Below are 19429 nucleotides of genomic sequence, written 5' to 3' on the forward strand. Positions count from 1 at the left end.
GGTCCAGCCCAGCAGACATCAGCGGCAGAAGGCAGGCTTTTTCGGCACTGGCACGTCCTGTGGATTGGTGCTGCGCGCCGGTGCCAGATCGTTGCAAGGGTTTGGGTTTGGGCAGGCAGGCGATGCCGGTTCTTGGGGGTGGGGTGGAAGTGCGCCAGTGGCCTCGGGGGTGGGGGGGGGGGCTTTGGGGGATGGGGTGGGGTGCAAGCGAGCAGTGCCGGTGGCCTCGTGGGGGGGTGATATGGAACCAATCAAGCGAGTTTCCCTTACTTCCTGTTGGGAAACTCGCTTTGATATACGAACACTTTGGTTTACGAGCATGCTTCTGGAATGAATTATGCTCGCAAACCAAGGTTCCACTGTACATTAAAAGCAAAAAGAGAGAGATGACCAGCAATATCAAGCTCACTATTATACATTAATCAATGTTCAACATATACATCAGATTGGAACAGAACCCAACACGGGTCATGTTTCAGTAGGTCTGCTTGCATCAGGGGTCCAATCTGAGCTCAGTATGTGTTTCACAAAATGATAGAGAGAGAGAGAGAACACAAGAATGGACGATCAATTTCAGTGCCAACTTGAGAAAACATGGGACCAGGCTGCATTCCAATCTCATAAGGAGCCAGCTTGATACCATTGGTCTTCTCTTCTCTTTTTGCTTTTATCATTATTTGCAGAGCCTTTTTCTTCCCCCTTTTTTGCTGTTTCATTGTTTTGGATGGTAAAGTACAACAGTAAGCAAAAGAAATAGTTGTTAAAAGAAAAATGGTAAGCTGAACTGGTAAAAAGATCACTACAATCGTGATGCTCTCAAGCACAGTGGTAGAAGCTTCCATTTCCACGGTAGCCGGTAAATCTACTGCAACATTTGATTCTAATCAAAGTTTTCATGCTCAGTTTCTTAAAGAGGAAGAATGATGTAACATCTGGTCTTACGGCATTGTTGCACAATACTGTGATGTGTCTGGGATGTTGCAGTTGATCTATGTTGGATTGACCTTTTTGACTGAATGGAGCAATTCACCATAGTATTACTGTGATTTCAGCCACATTGATTTTTGAAGAAATAAAAATAAAGGATTAAGAGCCTAACTATATCTACGACCCTTGATGTCGGGTCTTTCAATAAACTTTTGACGCAACCCAATTCAGAAGCTTGTTATGCTTCTTGTATGCATGGGGTTGCTGCAGAGCAAAAGGTCACAGCCCTTACTACGGAGGATATCATGGCTATAAATAAGAATAATGCTTGGTAGATACATTCTAATACTATAAACTCCTCTACGTTTGCCAAAAGGTGCTTAAAAAGATACAAAAAAGAAGGCAAAAAATGTCAGTAAGGACTCTATGAGTGTGTCTATCAGCTAATCACTGCTAACAAACCAAACCACACAAATACCAAATGTCAGGTGGGAGGGCGCTCAAGGGTGGAAGGCTTCTTAGCCGGCTTACCTGGCGCCGGTGGCGCCGATGTAATATCAGGCGGTGTCGAGGTGGTCGGTGCCGACTTCGATGGTGCCGCAGTTGAAGAAGTCGAGTCCATAGTCGGGCCGGTGCCGAACAGCAGACTTTGCTGGATTTGGCGATTCTTCAAAGTGCGTTTTTTAAGAGTGGCACAGCGGGTGCACGAGTCCGCCCGATGCTCCGGTCCCAAACACTGTAAACACCAATTGTGTGGGTCAGTGAGGGAGATCGGGCGTGCACACCGCTGGCACTTCTTAAAACCGGGCTGCGGGGGCATGAATGTGAACACGGCCTCCGCAAAATCAAACCCCGAGGCCTGGATCGTGACAACAGGCCCCGCCGGGGCAAAGACAAAAAACGAAACAAAAAGAAAATAATTTTTTTTTTTTTTTTTTTTTGGAAATGAAATAAAAAAGAACCCGAAGGTAAATAAAACGAAAAAAGAACGCGAGCGGGAAGGCAAAAAGAGGATTTCAATCGGAGTTGAAAAACGCACGTCTTCTTCGCTCCGCGGAAACGAAGAAACTGGGGACCACGCTCTCCTCCGTCGGGCGGGAAGGCACTCGCGCACGCGCGGTGCGGCCAACTAGAACTTTCTAGTAAAAAGGTCCGTACCGTGGGCTCCGTCGGTGACGTCACCCATGCGTAAAGAATATGCTGCCTGCTTGTCCTGGGATAACATGGCTATAAATAAGAATAATGCTTGGTAGATACATTCTAATACTATAAACTCCTCTACGTTTGCCAAAAGGTGCTTAAAAAGATACAAAAAAGAAGGCAAAAAATGTCAGTAAGGACTCTATGAGTGTGTCTATCAGCTAATCACTGCTAACAAACCAAACCACACAAATACCAAATGTCAATTAAGGAGTAGGGACGCTCTCAGTGTGAGGTTATTAGCGACGGGAGAACAAACTCCAGCGCTTCCACTTACAAAGACGGAGGTGAATCACCCCGCCTGCACACCATCATCGGGCGTCCCTAGTGTGCAAAATCAACTGTGCAGAATTAATAACAATAAATAAGTCACAAACAGTGAACTAGTGAGAGAGTGAATCAAACTGAAAACCCACTCATAGAGTCCTCCCCAGCCTAATCCCCAAGATGCAAAATGAAACCACAGCCAACTTAGCTTTTCAAGCGAGCCAAATGAAGTCAATGAGAATTGCAGGAGACCAGAATAGTCATTGGATCAACCGGTTTCGGGTGAAACCCTTCATCAGGATCTTAAGGCTGGAGCAGAACCGGCTGGGAGAGAAGCAGGAGCTATTCTGGTCTCCTGCAATTCTCATTGACTTCATTTGGCTCGCTTGAAAAGCTAAGTTGGCTGTGGTTTCATTTTGCATCTTGGGGATTAGGCTGGGGAGGACTCTATGAGTGGGTTTTCAGTTTGATTCACTCTCTCACTAGTTCACTGTTTGTGACTTATTTATTGTTATTAATTCTGCACAGTTGATTTTGCACACTAGGGACGCCTGATGATGGTGTGCAGGCGGGGTGATTCACCTCCGTCTTTGTAAGTGGAAGCGCTGGAGTTTGTTCTCCCGTCGCTAATAACCTCACACTGAGAGCGTCCCTACTCCTTAATTGACATTTGGTATTTGTGTGGTTTAGTTTGTTAGCAGTGAGTAGCTGATAGACACACTCATAGAGTCCTTACTGACATTTTTTGCCTTCTTTTTTGTATCTTGGTAGATACATTCAGCTCCAGAATACAGATTTCCAGAAGTACTTCCCCCTGTATGCTTCTTCAACCTACCCTTTAGCCATTATGTTGAAACTGTGCCTCGTTATGTAGGCTACCTCTCTATGCTAATTCTGAATATGCAAAATTAGAATATTTACTAGTCTACCGAATTGTGTGCGAAATTCGACTCTCTAGGAGTTGTATGCTGCATGCCAACTCTATGTCTGTAACCTTAGCCATCATCTTAGATAACCAAATTGTACTGTATACTAAATATAACTGATTATATACCATCCCATAACCAGGGACCACTGATCAGACAATGGGCCTGATGGGCCGCCGCGGGAGCGGACCGCTGGGCGAGATGGACCTCTGGTCTGCCTCAGCGGAGGCAACTTCTTATCCCAAGTAATTCTACTCAAGGCATTATGTATGTCAACCTGTAACCCGTTCTGAGCTTGTTGGGGAGGACGGGATATAAATCAAACCAACCAATCAAATAAATAAATAAAGGATCCTCAGCCTCAGAACTGCTTTGCAATGAATAGTGGGAGAGTAAGTCTACCGAGATTCGAGGTGGGTGGGTGGGGGGGGGGTGAGAGAATTCCTGAGTGCTTGTGAATGAGGCTCCTGGAGTCAAAATCTCAGCACTGACATGAGCTGAAAGAGGAAGAAGAAAACCAACAGCTCAAACAAAAAAGGTTAAAAGAGATGGAACCATACCTCTTCCACAGAGCAAGGCAAAACCACACGGCTGAAAAGACAAGAAATAAAAAAGAATGAATGCTTACATTTCATAAATCGTATTGTTATTAACTCATACTAAGAGCTGCTTGCAGTGAAATCCAAATTTAGAATTTAATTTTCCAAAACTTTGATATTTTGTCACAATTATTAAAATTTGCAGTCCATTAATTTCCTACCCTCAGTCAAAGCATAAACAACATTTTGTATTTTAAAATACAGTGGTGCCTCGCATAACGAACGCCTCGCACAACGAACGCTGCACACAACGAACTTCATGTCTTGATTCACACAACGAACTTCGTTTCACACAACGAACTTCACACAACGAACTTCTTTTCACACAACGAACTTCGTTTCACACAACGAAGTCGCCCAAGCTGCCGATGTATTGCATCCTTCCGCGCAGGCACTGCAGGCAGTCGTTAGTCACTGCGCTTAACTGCCCTCTCTCACTGTATACAGTCGTCCTTTTAAGATAAACTCAATATTTTTTATATATCATGGCTTCTAAAAAAAGCAGGAAGGTGATTTCTGTTGAAATGAAACGGGAAATAATTAGAAGGAGTGAATGTGGGGTAAAACAGTGTGACCTCGTCAAAGAGTTTGGCCTCAGCAAGACCACCATTTTCACCATTTTGACAAATTTATCTTTTTTTATGTCATCTTAGCATATTTTATGCTGCAGAACGAATTATTTTTTTTAACATGTATTGTTATGGGAAAACGCGTTTCACATAACGAACTTTTCGCATAACAAACTTGCTCCTGGAACGAATTAAGTTCGTTGTGTGAGGCACCACTGTACCAGTTTTTCAGACATGTCAAAAAGTAGGATTTCACATGCTGCTTGGACCAGTTTCTCTAGTACATAACTATGGCGAAATAACACAGAACCATTCTTTACACAGATTATTGGATTCTCCCTAATGGACTTTAAATAACCTCAACCAAGATCATGAGGTATCATTGCCTACCAGCAGATCTAGGTATAAAGTTTGCATCTTCTGGCATGTCTTTCTGAAATGTAATGGGACAGCAACACTAGCAGTGCACAGCTGCCTTCCAAGCAATGCATACACTTATAAACACTATAAACATAACATCCAAACTTCAGGATAAAGCACATCAAGTTTCTTAGGTTTTTTATATACCGCCTATCAAGGTTATCTAAGCGGTTTTTACAATCAGGTGCTCAAGCATTTTCCCTATCTGTCCTGGTGGGCTCACAATCTATCTAACGTACCTGGGACTATGGAGGACTGAGTAACTTGTCCAGGGTCACAAGGAACAGTGTACTGAGGTTGTAGCTTCAACCACTAAGCACACACTCCTCTTTGGGAAACAAAACCTCGCTGAATTCCTGGAAGGCTTAGAAATCGGCTGCAAGATAAAGCAGCACTGTATTTGCAAACCATCAGCTTTATTTATTATTTTATTTTTCAGTAAAATCCAGGGCCCAGAGGATAACCAGAGCTTAGTTTCTTGATGGGGTTGTTTTCAGACTCAGAGGAATTATCACTACTTGTAAAATAAATAAAGTGTGGCACAGTGGTTAGAGCTACAGCCTCAGCCCCTAAGGTTGCGAGTTCAAACCCTGTGCTGTTCCTTGTGACCCTAGGCAAGTCACTAAATCCTCCACTGCCCCAGATATATTAGATATACTGTGAGCCCATCGGGACAGTTAGAAAAAATGCTTGCACACCCAATTTGTAACCCATTCTGAGCTCCTTTGGGAAGGCGGACTAAAAAAAAAAAGATGAATGAATAAATAAAATGTTTCTTTTCAAAAATCAGAACTCAAGAGATACAGGACTATATAAGCACATACAGTATCTATTGCAAGAATAGAAGCATGATGGCAGATAAAGGCCAAATGGCCCATCCATCCGTCCGTGTGTATCCACGATCTCCTCTCCTTCAGAGATCCCATGTGCTAATTTAAAACTGTAGCTTGAGAAAGAGAACCAAAAAGATACATGCATTTGCCATTTTTGGATGAACAGAGCTTTTTAATACTCTTTCTAATTCTATAAACCAAATCTTTAATTCTCCAGTACATGAAATACACAAACATCTCTCTCTAGTTCAGTGTGTCGCAAACTTTTTCCGCCACAGCACACTAAACTTGGGGCCACATCTACAGGTCCTCTGAGCATGCACAGGTGTTGACCAGTGCCATCACATACATGTGAATGATGTCATCATGCCGACATCCGCGCATACTCAGAGGCCCTGTAGATGCGGCCCTGATTTAGGGGGCCTTGCAAAACCCGGACAAACATGGGTTTTGGAAATCCCTCCATCGTGGGGGGTGGGGCAGAGAGAAGCAGAGGCGCCAGGAGTGACCAACTCATTTCTTTGTAGCACACCTGGAATCTTGCTGTGGCGCACTATTGTGCCAGGGCACACAGTTTGCGATACGCTACTCTAATTCTTAAAAAAAAAAAAGGCAGAAGATCAAACCAGTGAGCTCACCCGGTGGTTCAAGTGATAAGTGGGTTCATAGACAACCCTGTGAAAGACAAAGGCGCGCGCCAACTGAGCGCAAGACGGAGGCACGTGCCAAAGAAAATCACAGTTTTTAGGGGCTCTGACGGGGGTTTTTGTTGGGGAGCCCCCCCAGTTTACTTAATAGAGATCGCGCTGGCGTTGTGGGGGGTTTGGGGGGTTGTAACCCTCCACATTTTACTGTAAACTTAACTTTTTCCCTAAAAACAGGGAAAAAGTGAAGTTTTCAGTAAAATGTGGGGGGTTACAACCCCCCACAACTCGGCGCGATCTCTATTAAGTAAAGTGGGGGGGTTTCCCCCCCGTCAGAGCTGTAAAAACAGTAATTTTCTGCGGCGCGCACCTCCGCGCTGCGCTCAATTGTCTACGCGCGCCTTTGTCCCAGAGCGCTTTTGACCTGACACCGATAAGTGTTACCATGTGAAAGACCTGTGTTCGATTCCCAGACCAGGTTTCTTTTCGATAGACTGGCTGGGATGTGGATGCAGCATTTACAGCTCAGGATGGGAAGTTCAACAGCGATAGTTATGGGTAATTTTATAGCCTTTCTATTGTATATTGTGGGAAATGTTAATAACAGTGGTTAACCACAGTTAATTTCTTTAATTTTTCTGAGATACATTTCTCAGAAAAATTGAAGAAGTTAACCACTGTAGTAATGTTTCCAACAATATAATCAAGTTACTTTTTACAAGCTCCACTAGGTACTTACAAAATTGCCTAGAGCAGTGGTCTCAAACTCGCGGCCCGCCAGGTACTATTTTGAGGCCCTCGGTATGTTTATCATAATCACAAAAGTAAATTAAAAGAGTTTCTTGATCATATGTCTCTTTAGCTATAAATTACAATATTATTATTAAGACTTAGCCAAAAGGAAAGATTTATAAACTATAAAGAGTTTTACCTCATGCAAAATTGTCATTTTTTTAATAAGACATTAAACTATTTTTTCTGAGGCCCCCGAGTGCCTACAAATCCAAAATGTGGCCCTGGAAAAGGTTTGAGTTTGAGACCACTGGCCTAGAGTATACAGACACAATAGGTAGGTGCTTGAAACAAAGGACCTTTTTTTTGCAATATATGTATGGGTGTTCCTGGTGTGGAAAAAGAATTAGGGCTAGATTCACTAAGCCCACCAATCAACTTCCGACCACTTAGCGACCCCTTTATGACCCGATTCATTAACCTCTGTCCCGATCATCCTCCCATCCGCGCATGCAAATGAGGGGGGAATGGCATTCAAATGTAGGCAATACCAACTGGGCTGGCTGATCCAAAACTAAGCAACTGCTGAGGACCAGTCACTGAGGTCCTTTCCGACTGCCCTGCCTTCTGCCGCCCTGCTCTCAGCCCCGATCTCTTGCCTGCCCCAAATGAATCTCCGGCTCTCGCCCCGAATCTCTCCTGCTGCCCCAACTCTCCTGCCCTTCCCCGCAGTACAAGCCCATGGTTTTAACCCATGGGCTTTTAAAGCAGGTTAAAACCAGGGACTCGCAAAAAAGTTTTTAAAAAAAGTTCTCTGCCAGGCTCGGAGGGCCAGCCCCCCCAGACACAGATCGCTTAGGGAATCTAGCCCTTAGTACTTATTATACTTGCATTTTCTAAAATAGTGATTTCAAACCAGACAGCTAGGTTTTCAGGATACCCATAACAAAAATGCATAAATGCTATTAATCTTAAGTTCTGGAGACAAAATAAAAATGATTCCTAAATGTAACATCTATACCATTTTGGCTGTACTACAGAAGGGCAATGTATAAAAATCCAATACATAAACACTAGGAGATCTGCATGCCCACTACATCCATTATATGCAAAATCTCTCATGCATCCTCACTGGAAGGAGTAGCCTAATTGTTAGTGCCATGGCCCGAGAACTAAGGCAACCGAGTTCAATTCCCACTGCAGCTCCTTGTGACCCTGTGCAAGTCACTTAACCCCCTCCATTGCCCCAGGTACAAAATCAGAACCTGTCTATACGAGGGATGTATCAAAGTAGTGCAAGAGTCATTCAAATTGCATGTTGGTAAACTAAATCTTCCTCTACACGGGTGTTTCAGGATCTTTTCTATACTGCAGGTGAATAATGGATTGCAAGCAAAAACAAAGTGCCGTCATCGAGTTCTTGACGAAGGAGGGGGGCAGGCTGTCCGACATCCACAGAAGGCTACAGAACGTTTACTGAGATGGCACCACTGACAAGTGCAATGTGCACAGATGGATGAAATTTATAGAAGGGAACCCTGCATCGAGAACAAACCACGCAGTGGGAGACCATCAACTCAACTGCCACCACTAACACAAATCGTCGTTGAGTGGATGAATTGATTTGCACAAACAGATGAGTTATAATCCATGAGCTTGCTATACAACTGGACTGTGGTCACAATGCCATACAGAAGATGGTGGAAGATGTAGGGTATCAGAAAGTGTGTGCAAAGAGGGTACCTCAGCAGTTGACACCTGATTTGAAGGAGAGAAGGATGGACGTCTACTCTGATCTGCTGGAAGTGTTTGAAGCCAACGAAGACATGCTTTTTTCCAATCTGGTGACAGGGAATGAAACATGGGCATATCTTTATGATCCCGAAACAAAGAATTAGTCCATGGAATGGCAACACATCTCTTCTCCAAGGCCTAAGAAGTTCAAGAGCCAGCGATTAGCAGAGAAGGTCATGATGACTGTTTTTTGGGAATGACAAGGCATTCTTGATTTTCTGGAACGTGGTAGTACCTTGGCCAGCAAGCGGTACTTTGAGACACTCAAGAAACTTAGAAAAGTCATTAGGAGGAAGAGATCAAACAAGAATCTGGAAACGATCCACATTGGCATACAAATTACCGTAGACTTACTGGAGTCATTTAAGCCATCTCAAACAACAGGTGACTGCTGTCTAGAAGGATAAGAGATGGAAAGGATGCATGCCAATATTGGTGTTTCGCAGTCAAAGCCAAACAACTAGTGCCATTCTACAGAGATATATCTTTGCTTAAGCAAATCCTAACACTACAGATTTCTTTTTCCTTTGTGGGAAGTAACAGTGGCTTATCAGAAGTCCCTACTGTTAAGCTCTGTGGGTCAGGGTCATGCCGTATCACATCCGAGTATTTATTGTACAGCGAGTGTGAGCAGCTCCTTAGATCCAGTGGCACCACAAAAATGATTATGCTAACATGTTTTTCAAAAGCAAAAAGTTTTAAGATTGCACAGTTACTAAGCTGCAATGCACCATTTTTAGTAAAAAAAAAAAATTGCTATGGCTTGCAATGATTATACACTTCATGTTTCAGGTGCATAAAGAACTTTTTATGCTTTGAGGTGTGTTTTGATCAGGCCTCTAAGTACATTAGTCAAGAGCATAATGGACTCTTGAGGCTGACCCATATAAGCTGGTAATTAAGAACAGATGACCATGAAACCCAACTCTTGCATTTCCCAGTTTATAATAATAATAATTTTATTTTTATATACTACCGCCTAACCAAAAAATGGTCCTAGGCGGTTTACAACATTACATTACATTATTGATTTCTATTCCGCCAATACCTTGGAGTTCAAGGCAGATTACAAAAGAAGTTATCTGGCCATTTCCAGAGGAATTGAATAGTAGAGCGGTTTGTTAGAGAATTGGGATGAGTCTAGCGGTGTTAGTTTGTCATAAAGGATGTCTTGAATAGGATGTTTTTTTATTTCTTTTCTAAACGATTTGCAGTCTGTAGTCGTTATCAGTAAATTGGAGAGTTGGTAGTCTAGTTTTGCTGCTTGAGTGGCAAGAAGGCCGTCGTACAGTTTTTTTTCGTTTGACGTCTCTGATTGGGAGATGAGTGAACGGTTTGTGCATTCTCCTGTGTCTGGTTGAGGTAGTTTGGATTAGGCGGTTGTTTAGGTAGACTGGGCTGTCTCCATTTAAGGTTTTAAATAGTAGGCAGTAGAATTTGAATTGTACTCTTGCTTGTATTGGGAGCCAGTGTGAATCTAGGTACGTCGCTGTGAAGAAATCAAGCCCCTCAGGACATTCTAAATGTTACCCAGGTTTTCAAAGAGCTTCATCTCTCTTTTAATCCCTCTCCTTTATTCATGTTGTTACTAACCCACCTTGTTTTTCCATAATCGCATGTTATGAATCTGGATAAGTGTAAGGTAATGCATGTCAGTATCAAAAATCCCATACACGAATACAAGATGTCTGGGGCGGTACTTGGAGAGATCCCCAAGAAAGAGACTTGGGAGTACTGGTCGACAAGTCGATGAAACCGTCTGCGCAATGCACGACGGCGGCGAAAAGGGCGAATAGAATGCTAGGAATGATTAAGAAGGGGATCACGGTATGAGTGAGTGGAGGCATTGGCTGGGACGGCCTCCACCGCTCGGTTCATGGTTCTTTACTGTATCCTATATGAAGATCTGTCCGCTCAATGGTACAATTGCATGTTAAATCACTAAATGTGGACGGGATCCATTCACCTATCAAGCGGACTAAAATTCTAGCGTATCTCAAACGTGAACGCACAGATATAGCATTCTTACAGGAGACCCATTTGAGTTCTGGGGAACATGGGAAACTGCGTAGGGGCTGGGTGGGACAGGTATACTCGGCCTCCTTCACGGACCGGAAATGCGGAGTGGCTATTCTCATTCATAAAAACATTCCCTTTCACATGCATAGTCAAATTGACGATCCCAAGGGGAGGTTTCTCATTCTTGTAGGTGAATTGTGGGGCAAACCTTTACTTCTGTGCAATATTTACGCTCCTAACACGTACTCTCACTCTTTCTTTACTTCATTGGTGGGACATTTGACACCCCTCTTGCCTCAACCGATTATCATGGGGGGTGATTTTAACTTTGTTGCGAACCCACAGAGGGACCGTCGACCATCTAAACCAATACCGCGGGGCCACTTCACCAAGGGGGTACATTTCTTAATTAAGGAGCTGGGATTGTTGGACGCATGGCGCACGCTACACCCCACTGAACTTGACTTCTCCTTCTATTCTCATCCTCACTCGTCTCACTCCCGCATCGACTACTTTCTGATCTCTGCATCGCTGTTCCCGCATTTATTGACGGCATCCCTTTTGCCTCCTCTTGTATCTGATCATTCTCTGCTTAGCATTGACTTACGTTTCGGGTTTCCTGACGCGAGGCGTATCTGGCGGATGTCCCCATTTCTCTACAAAGATGCGGAGTTTCGGGACTTTTTTCAAAAACGCTGGGCGGAGTTCCATGCTACTAATTCAGTAACAGATGTAGACCCTGTTATTTACTGGGAGGCAGCTAAAGCGGTCATGAGGGGTCACATCCTGGCTTACACAGCGTCTTTGAATAAAAAACGGGACGGGGAACTCTTGGCGTTGTCGCGGGACCTTGCCAGCTTCCATTCCATCCATATCTCTCGGTTGGACGACGCTTCCAAACAGGCCATGTGCGCAGTCAAGAAAAAAATTAATCTCCTCTTGGATCAAAGGGCCACTCGCAATATCTATTGTTATAAATACAAACTTTATCGATGGGGGGACAAGACAGGGAGATTGCTAGCCAATTTGGTGCGCCCGCACAGAACTCGCCATACTATTACTGCCATCAAAGATAAGAAAGGCGACACACACGTCACCCACTCAGCTATTACAGATCAATTTGTGCAATTCTACACTGACCTCTATGCGGCTCAAACATTTGATGAGTCCGCAAGCACTCGCTTCTTTCAGAGTCTTCACCTACCTACCCTGTCGGACGCTCAATGCCTTTCCCTCAATGGTCCCATTTTGGGAGACGAGCTACAAGTAGCCATTAAAAAGCTCAAGCTGGCCAAGACTCCGGGTCCGGACGGTTTTGGACCCGAGTTCTATAAGCTCTTGGACCCCCCGGCGTTAGCATCTTTACAGCAATACTTTATGGGACTCCGTAATGTTACTCCACCCGGGAATTCCCACAATAGAGCACACGTCATTATTCTCCCCAAACCTGGGCGCCCCCTTGATGCACTGGGGTCTTACCGGCCCATTTCTCTTCTCAACCAAGATATTAAGCTTTTGGCCAGCATCTTGGCGTCGCGCCTAAATAACTTCTTGCCTACGCTCATCCATGAAGACCAGGTGGGTTTTGTGCCTGGCAGGCACGCTTCTATGAACCTCCTGCGGGTCTTAGCGGTGTTACAGCATCCTTGAATTGCCTCCGATAAAGCGCTTATTACTAGCCTAGACGTAGAAAAAGCGTTTGATATGGTATCTTGGCCCCACCTTTTTCGGACGCTTGATCGGTTCGGGATCCAGGGGGACTTTATTGCTTGGGTGTCGGCCCTGTACCATTTCCCCACATCCCAACTCTTAGTGAACGGCGCACTTTCTGATCCGTTCCCTCTGGGAAGGGGCACGCGTCAGGGCTGCCCGCTATCACCCCTTCTCTTTCTTCTCTCGCTCGAACCCCTGGCGGCTCGTATCCGACAGGATGCAGAGCTGGAAGGTTTAAAAATAGGCTCTAGTGAATTTCGTATTAGTATGTTCGCGGATGATATGCTTTTATACGTTAATAACGCGGACCGAACCATGCCTGCCCTGATGTCCCTTATACGAACGTACGGAACCTTTTCGGGTTTAAAAATAAATTTTGATAAAACGGAAGCCCTCTTGTTAGGAGGCCAGCAGACAGATCCGTGGTGTAGCACTCTTGGGGTAGGAATAGCCCCCGGAAAGCTGAAATATTTGGGTATCATGCTTTACAGAGACCCGAACAAGATATACGAGGCCAACATATCAGCTACCATTGGAAAGATCAAAACGCTGTGTACCAAATGGCAGTCGCTGCCTCTCTCGCTTTTGGGGCGCGTGGCCCTGGTCAAAATGGTGATGTTCCCAAAGTTGCTCTATCCACTTCAAACCATACCCGTCTGGCTTACTCGTGCGGATGAGAGGACTTACCAATCTATCATTGGCTCCTTCGTGTGGAGGGGGAGAGTGGCACGCATCAGCTCACTTAAACTAACCCAGAGCCGAGCTCGTGGAGGCCTGGGCTTACCCTCCTTACGCATTTATAATGTTGCCGCGCTCCTCCGCTGGATTCACGAACACCTGGTTTCCTCGCGCCGCTACTCCCCTGAATTTTTACTAGAGGACTGCTGTGCACCCTGGTCTTTTTCCTCTTTTCTTCACGGAGTGGAGGGCAGGGGAGCGCGTTCCTGCCCTACAAAGTTCCCTTTCCTCCTTCCTTTTAAACGAGCGTGGCGCTGGTGGCGTCATATTCAGAATAGGTCGCCCACTGTATCCCCGTTTCTCTCCCTGCTGAGAAATCCCAACTTCGCCTCTGGAGTGGAGGGGCTGGCAGGTCTGAGAGGTCGCACCGTTCGGGATACGACAATCAGAGATGTCTTAGCTTTGGGGGGGGGGGGGGAATTCCCTTCCCTTGCACAAATGAGGCTAGCATGGCGTTTACCACCAGCGCACATGTACACATATTTGCAAATTCATCATTACTTTCACTCCTGTGTACGCACGCATGCGGATAACTGGAGCTGTGGCTCTCTGGATCTGGTTTTCCTTGACACACCTACGGAGTCTAATAAGATCGCTACGTGGTATGGGGCGTGCAGAGATCTCTTTGGAGGGGGGAGCCTTCGGGTGTTGGGGGGGGAGTGGTCCACAGAGCTGAGCATGCAGGTAACTATAGACGACCTCCACTCTTTCTTTCACACACTATACTTGCATGTAAAGGCCTCGGGACTGCAAGAAACACAATACAAAATATTACACCGGTCCTATATCACGAGAGCTAAAGGCTTTCGTATGGGATTGTGGAACGCCGACACTTGCACTAAATGCACAGCCCATAGGGGTGACTATATTCATTCTTTTTTCACTTGCCCCAAACTGCACTTCTGGAATCAGGTACAGCTCCACTTGGCGTCTGTGTTGCAATGTACCGTGCCCTGGCACCCTCCTGCTCTACTACTAGGAGATACCACGGACCTCGCTGATCGGGGTTTGGATGCCTCAGCTCAGAAATTCATCCTCCACGCGCTGCTCGTGGGTAAACAGCTTGTTTTGAAATATTGGGCTTCTGAGGAGGTACCGACCTTTGGTATGTGGTCCACGCGAATGCAATTGCAGGCGCGATATGAATTGGACACTTATGCAACCCGCCCTCAGCCCCACTGGAAACTCTATTGCTCCCTGTGGAGGTTATCACTGGAACAACAGGTTTAGCCACTCCGCAGTATGGGAATATGACCGGGCTCCTAGCATGTGACTGCAGACCCCCTGCTACTGTACCTATTGTTAACAGTGTAAATCTTGTCCCTGTACACAATATCTGCATTGTCCTGTATAACTATATGTCTTCTTCTTTCTGCTATGGTACTGTGGGTCCAGAGATTGAGATCGAGTATAGGTACCTGTTATCCATGCCAGGTTTCAAGGTTTTACTGTACCACGTTATTACCTGCTCGGGTGACCCACTCACCCACACTTGACAGCACCACGTAACATGAGTGTGAATTGGAAGACTGTTTAGGGTGCGATTGGTAGTGCGAATGATGACCCTAGGGTATGCCTGTTGTGTGACTGTGGAGGATCGTTTGGGGATCCTGAATGGTGATGCACGTACTGTTGGTTACGAACATTTGTAACATTTAGACGTAGGTTGCTGGCTGGTTTACTACTGTTAACTGTCTGCTGTTAAATGGGATACAGAGCTTCACCCTTCACTAATACTGCTTGATCGAGCACCTGTATTCAATTTTTGCCCAATGTAATTTTTTCCGATAGCCCCGATGGGGGGTACATGAAGTCAGATATTTATGGAGTGTGCCCCTTGGCACACCCCGCACCGTACTTTACTCTTTCTTTAGCACCTGTTTTGAACTTCTGCCATACTGAAATGAATAATGTTACTGATACTGCTCTTGTTATTAACTTTGGAGATGCTCTGACATTGTACATTGTAGTTGCACTGTTTTTACATCTTTCATGTGACTGCCATGCGACCTGTTTGTCTTAATAAAAATGATATTATAAAAAAAAAAAAAAAGAAGGGGATCACGAACAGATCGGAGAAGGTTATCATGCCGCTGTACCGGGCCATGGTACGCCCTCACCTGGAATACTGTGTCCAGCACTGGTCGCCGTTCATGAAGAAGAACACGGTACTACTCGAAAGGGTTTAGAGAAGAGCGACAAAAATGGTTAAGGGCCTGGAGGAGTTGCCATACAATGAGAGGCTAGAGAAACTAGGCATCTTCTCCCTTGAAAAGGAGACTGAGAGGGGACTTGATCGAAACATTCAAGATAATGAAGGGAATAGACTTAGTAGATAAAGACAGGTTGTTCACCCTCTCCAAGGTAGGGAGAATGAGAGGGCACTCTCTAAAGTTGAAAGGGGATAGATTCCGTACAAATGTAAGAAAGTTCTTCTTCACCGAGAGTGGTAAAAAACTGAAACGCTCTTCCGGAGGCTTTTATAGGGGACAACACCCTGCAGGAATTCAAGACAAGGTTGGACATGTTCCTGCTGAACCAGTACGAAGGAAAAATTATGTTCTTACCTGTTAATTTTCTTTCCCTTAGACGCAACAGATGAATCCAGAGACCAATGGGATAGCTCACATCTACCAGCAGGCGGAGATAGAGAAACTGATTAACAGGTGATCCTATTGGCTGGCACTCCTCCTGTTTATTCAGTATAGCTCCTTGCCCAAGCATCCGTAACCATCAAGAGGCATAGCATGCAAAAAACTTCTTTCCCATAATAAATCTCAAAATGCAAAAATACGGAAAACAACCCGCCAGAATAACAAACTGTGAAAGTTGCAAAAGAGAAAACCGAGAGACAACAACCAAAAAAGGGGTGGGGCTCTGGATTCATCTGCTGCGTCTAAGGGAAAGAAAATTAACAGGTAAGAACATAATTTTTCCTTCCCTAGCAACAGCAGCAGATGAATCCAGAGACCAATGGGATGTAGCAAAGCAATCCTCAATCTGGGTGGGAAGCAAACGCTGCCTCTGCAACAACCGACGCACTAAACGCATTGACCGCATGCGCCCCCACATCCAACCAGTAATGCTGAGAGAAAGCACTCTCGGAAGACAAAGTAGCCACGAGACAAACTCCTCCAAGGAAAAAACCTCTGGACCGAGTCCAAGAAGTAGCCATCACTCTGATGGAATGGTCAAGAAGTAGTTTCGCCAACCGCTTCCGTGCCATCAAGCAAGCGTAAAGAATTTCCTCCTGGACCCATCGAGCCATGGAGGCTTTGGACGCCGCCATATGTTTGAGGCGTCCCTTGAAGACTACAAAAAGGTGATCTAAACAACGAAAAGTAATTAGAAACCTAGCTCGCGGAGAACGCTACGCACTTTCAAAAAATGCAGTGAATAAAAGCATGTCTCCCCATTTCTCCCCCCAGGAAGAAGGAAGGAAAAAGGGAGCGTGTCATAAAAGAAAGGAGGACACATCCTTAGAAAGAATCGTGGTACCGTCCGAACTGATACCCCAGATTTTGGAAATCAGAAATAGGAATCCCCGCTGAACAAGGCCTGCAACTCGGAAAACTGCAGAGCCGAAGCCCTGGCCACAAGAAACCCCGTGTTCAACAGCACAAGGAGGAAATGAAGTCTTCGGTAAACTGCGAAGAAGTACCTAAAGATTGTACTCCGGACAGGGCTTCAAAGAGGTGTTCAAATATACCTTACTCCGTTTAGGAACTGAACTACATGAAGCTGAGAAGCAATCAAAGAGCAATATACCTAGCCCTTGTAACAAGCTATGAATGGCACTTGAAGTTGAAGGGAATTGAACGCTAAGCCATCGGCAATACACCTGTGCCAAAAAGGAACTCAGGAAGGGTGCAAATGTTGAGAAGTATCCAAGAAAGGAAAAAACCTCCAAAAGGAATCAGAAGCCACAGGAGAAGACGTCTGTAGCGCCTGGATAAGAGAAGAAACAACCTGCTTCACATAACCCTTACACGTCAGTCAAGACTGCTCAAAAGCTAGGTTGTAATACCAAAGTAGTATGAATATCCATGTTGATCGTACCCAAGGTGAACAAATCCGGAGATACCAGGAAACTTCTTAGTCCGGCTGTCGAAAGGCTCATCAGATCCACATAGCAAGGACGGCACAGCCAAGCCAGAGATTCTACAAATACTGTGCCCGGAAAGCAAGCTTGAGATGGCAAATCCAAGCCATCATCAGCCAGGGGAAAACACTGAAAAAGAGAAACCAGAGGTGAGAAAGAAGTCACACTGTTACCCCCTCTAACTCCCACTTCCTGTGCCCGCCGAAGAAGCTAGGAAGCATGGAATTGTGAGACGAGGCCATGAGGTCAAGTTCCAGGAGATCTCACGTCCACAAAAAAAGCTGGAACGCCTGAGCCAAAATTCCCAATATCCAGGATGTAGAAGATTTCACTATTACTAACGTCTACACTTCTAGAGCGTACACCGTGCTGTACACTGTAACATCCAATAAATGGGCCATGCTCAGATTTCTCAGAGAGAAAGACTATCCAAACTCTTTTCCTGACCCGTAAAATGATCTGCCAACAGAATAGAAAGATGAGGGTCCACCCATTGAAGTAGAACAACCACTGTACCTGGCAACTGAGTACATCACCTACTGCCCAAGCTGTAGAGAAATACCCCCATCATAATACTGACTGAAAGGGCCCTCAGCGGCATTCCGGAAGAATGGTCTGACGCTCCAGAAAGGTAGCCTGACCATGCTCAAGAGTAGAAGAATGAACCAGTACTTAGTCGCCTCTGAAGACCAGACTTCTGGAGCTGAGGATGGAAGCCACCGAGCCCCCCAACCCGACAGTCCGGAATGGTCGGTGGTCATGAGCTAGTCCAGCAAAGACCGAGGCATGCCTTGGAAAGAGAATCTCGCTAAGCAACCAAATCATACAGAGCTATGCAGGAGAAGCATAGCAACTAATAGGAGCCCAAGAGATACCGGGAACCACCAGAACAAAAGCGGCTGCTGTAGCGTTAGAAGGGGAAAGCAAGCCGAGGTTCCCAGAGGAGTCAGCAATATGGATTCTAGAACCTGCACAGAATCCCATACTCTTAGCCATGGTAAGCGAAGAACGCCAATCTGAGATCGAGACCCCACGGTCAAGTCTCTGGAAAGAAACACATGTCCCTCCTATAAGAATAACAACATCAACCTGATATACCTATAATTAGTACAGGAGAAGAGAGTACTGCAAATTTGAAGATGCGCATGTAAAGAACTGAGGAAAAGATACCACCCACTTCGTGTCAGTCAAAAGACCCAACTGGAAGTCGTCTGAATCAAGCAGGCAGTCAAGAAGAAATCAGATGAATCGCCTGGTAGCGCAAATGAACCCTTGGGTAGGCGAAATGGAATGTGCCAAAACCGAAAGCGCTGCTCCAAGAGAGGCAGGCAAACCTAGTGCCGATTCGGAGTCCATAGAGAAAATGTAAATATACTCCCAGGTTGACTGCAGAAATGGGTAACCCTGAGAAACTAATGCAGCAGAATGGAATCCAGCCTGCCCAATGTCCCCGTCTTGGCCACCCAATATTAAGTGGTACCCTAAGAACTACAAGAACTGTCCCGAGGATCAGCAACACTTCAAAAAGAAACACAAACCAGAGAGACTCCATGAACGAACTGGAAACCTGAGGAGGATGCAAAGGTGCAAGCATCCTGAAAAATGTCCACAGCTCCCTGACCTGACAGTAAAGCGACTACTCCCTCACGAGAAAAAAGCAAACCTGGAAAAAGAACACCATCTTGCGATGTGAAAGGGAGCATGAGGACACTCAGCAACCTGCCTGAACTTTACGCATGCAAAGGAAAGACAAGGCGCACCAGGCGTAATCCAGAAGCAGCCTACGCCTCTCCAGAGAAACGAGCTGTACCCGGCCGGAACAGACCAGGTTTCCACTCCAAAAGAGAGCTTAAAGGGTGAAATCAAAGGGCATACAGCGCAAGCTACCCTACGAACTCGCAAGCAGAGGTTCTCGCCCCTAGGGATCAGCAGCCACTTAGACCATT

General features: G+C 45.4%; 1 protein-coding gene across 3 annotated transcripts in view; it reads right to left on the bottom strand.

The window, feature by feature from the left end:
• PITPNB (phosphatidylinositol transfer protein beta) overlaps window positions 1-19429 on the bottom strand; it is a 184911-nt gene that overhangs the window by 156996 nt on the left and 8486 nt on the right. For all 3 annotated transcript variants that reach the window (XR_004540391.1, XM_033955457.1, XM_033955456.1), the window contains exon 2: window positions 3881-3911. Coding sequence is in view for 2 of the 3 variants with exons in the window: in XM_033955457.1 (XP_033811348.1) it covers window positions 3881-3911 (31 nt within the window). In the remaining variant the exon portion in view is untranslated. The remainder of the gene's footprint in view (window positions 1-3880; window positions 3912-19429) is intronic.

The sequence above is a fragment of the Geotrypetes seraphini genome, chromosome 8 (genome assembly GCF_902459505.1).
Source record: "Geotrypetes seraphini chromosome 8, aGeoSer1.1, whole genome shotgun sequence".
Taxonomy (NCBI): domain Eukaryota; kingdom Metazoa; phylum Chordata; class Amphibia; order Gymnophiona; family Dermophiidae; genus Geotrypetes; species Geotrypetes seraphini.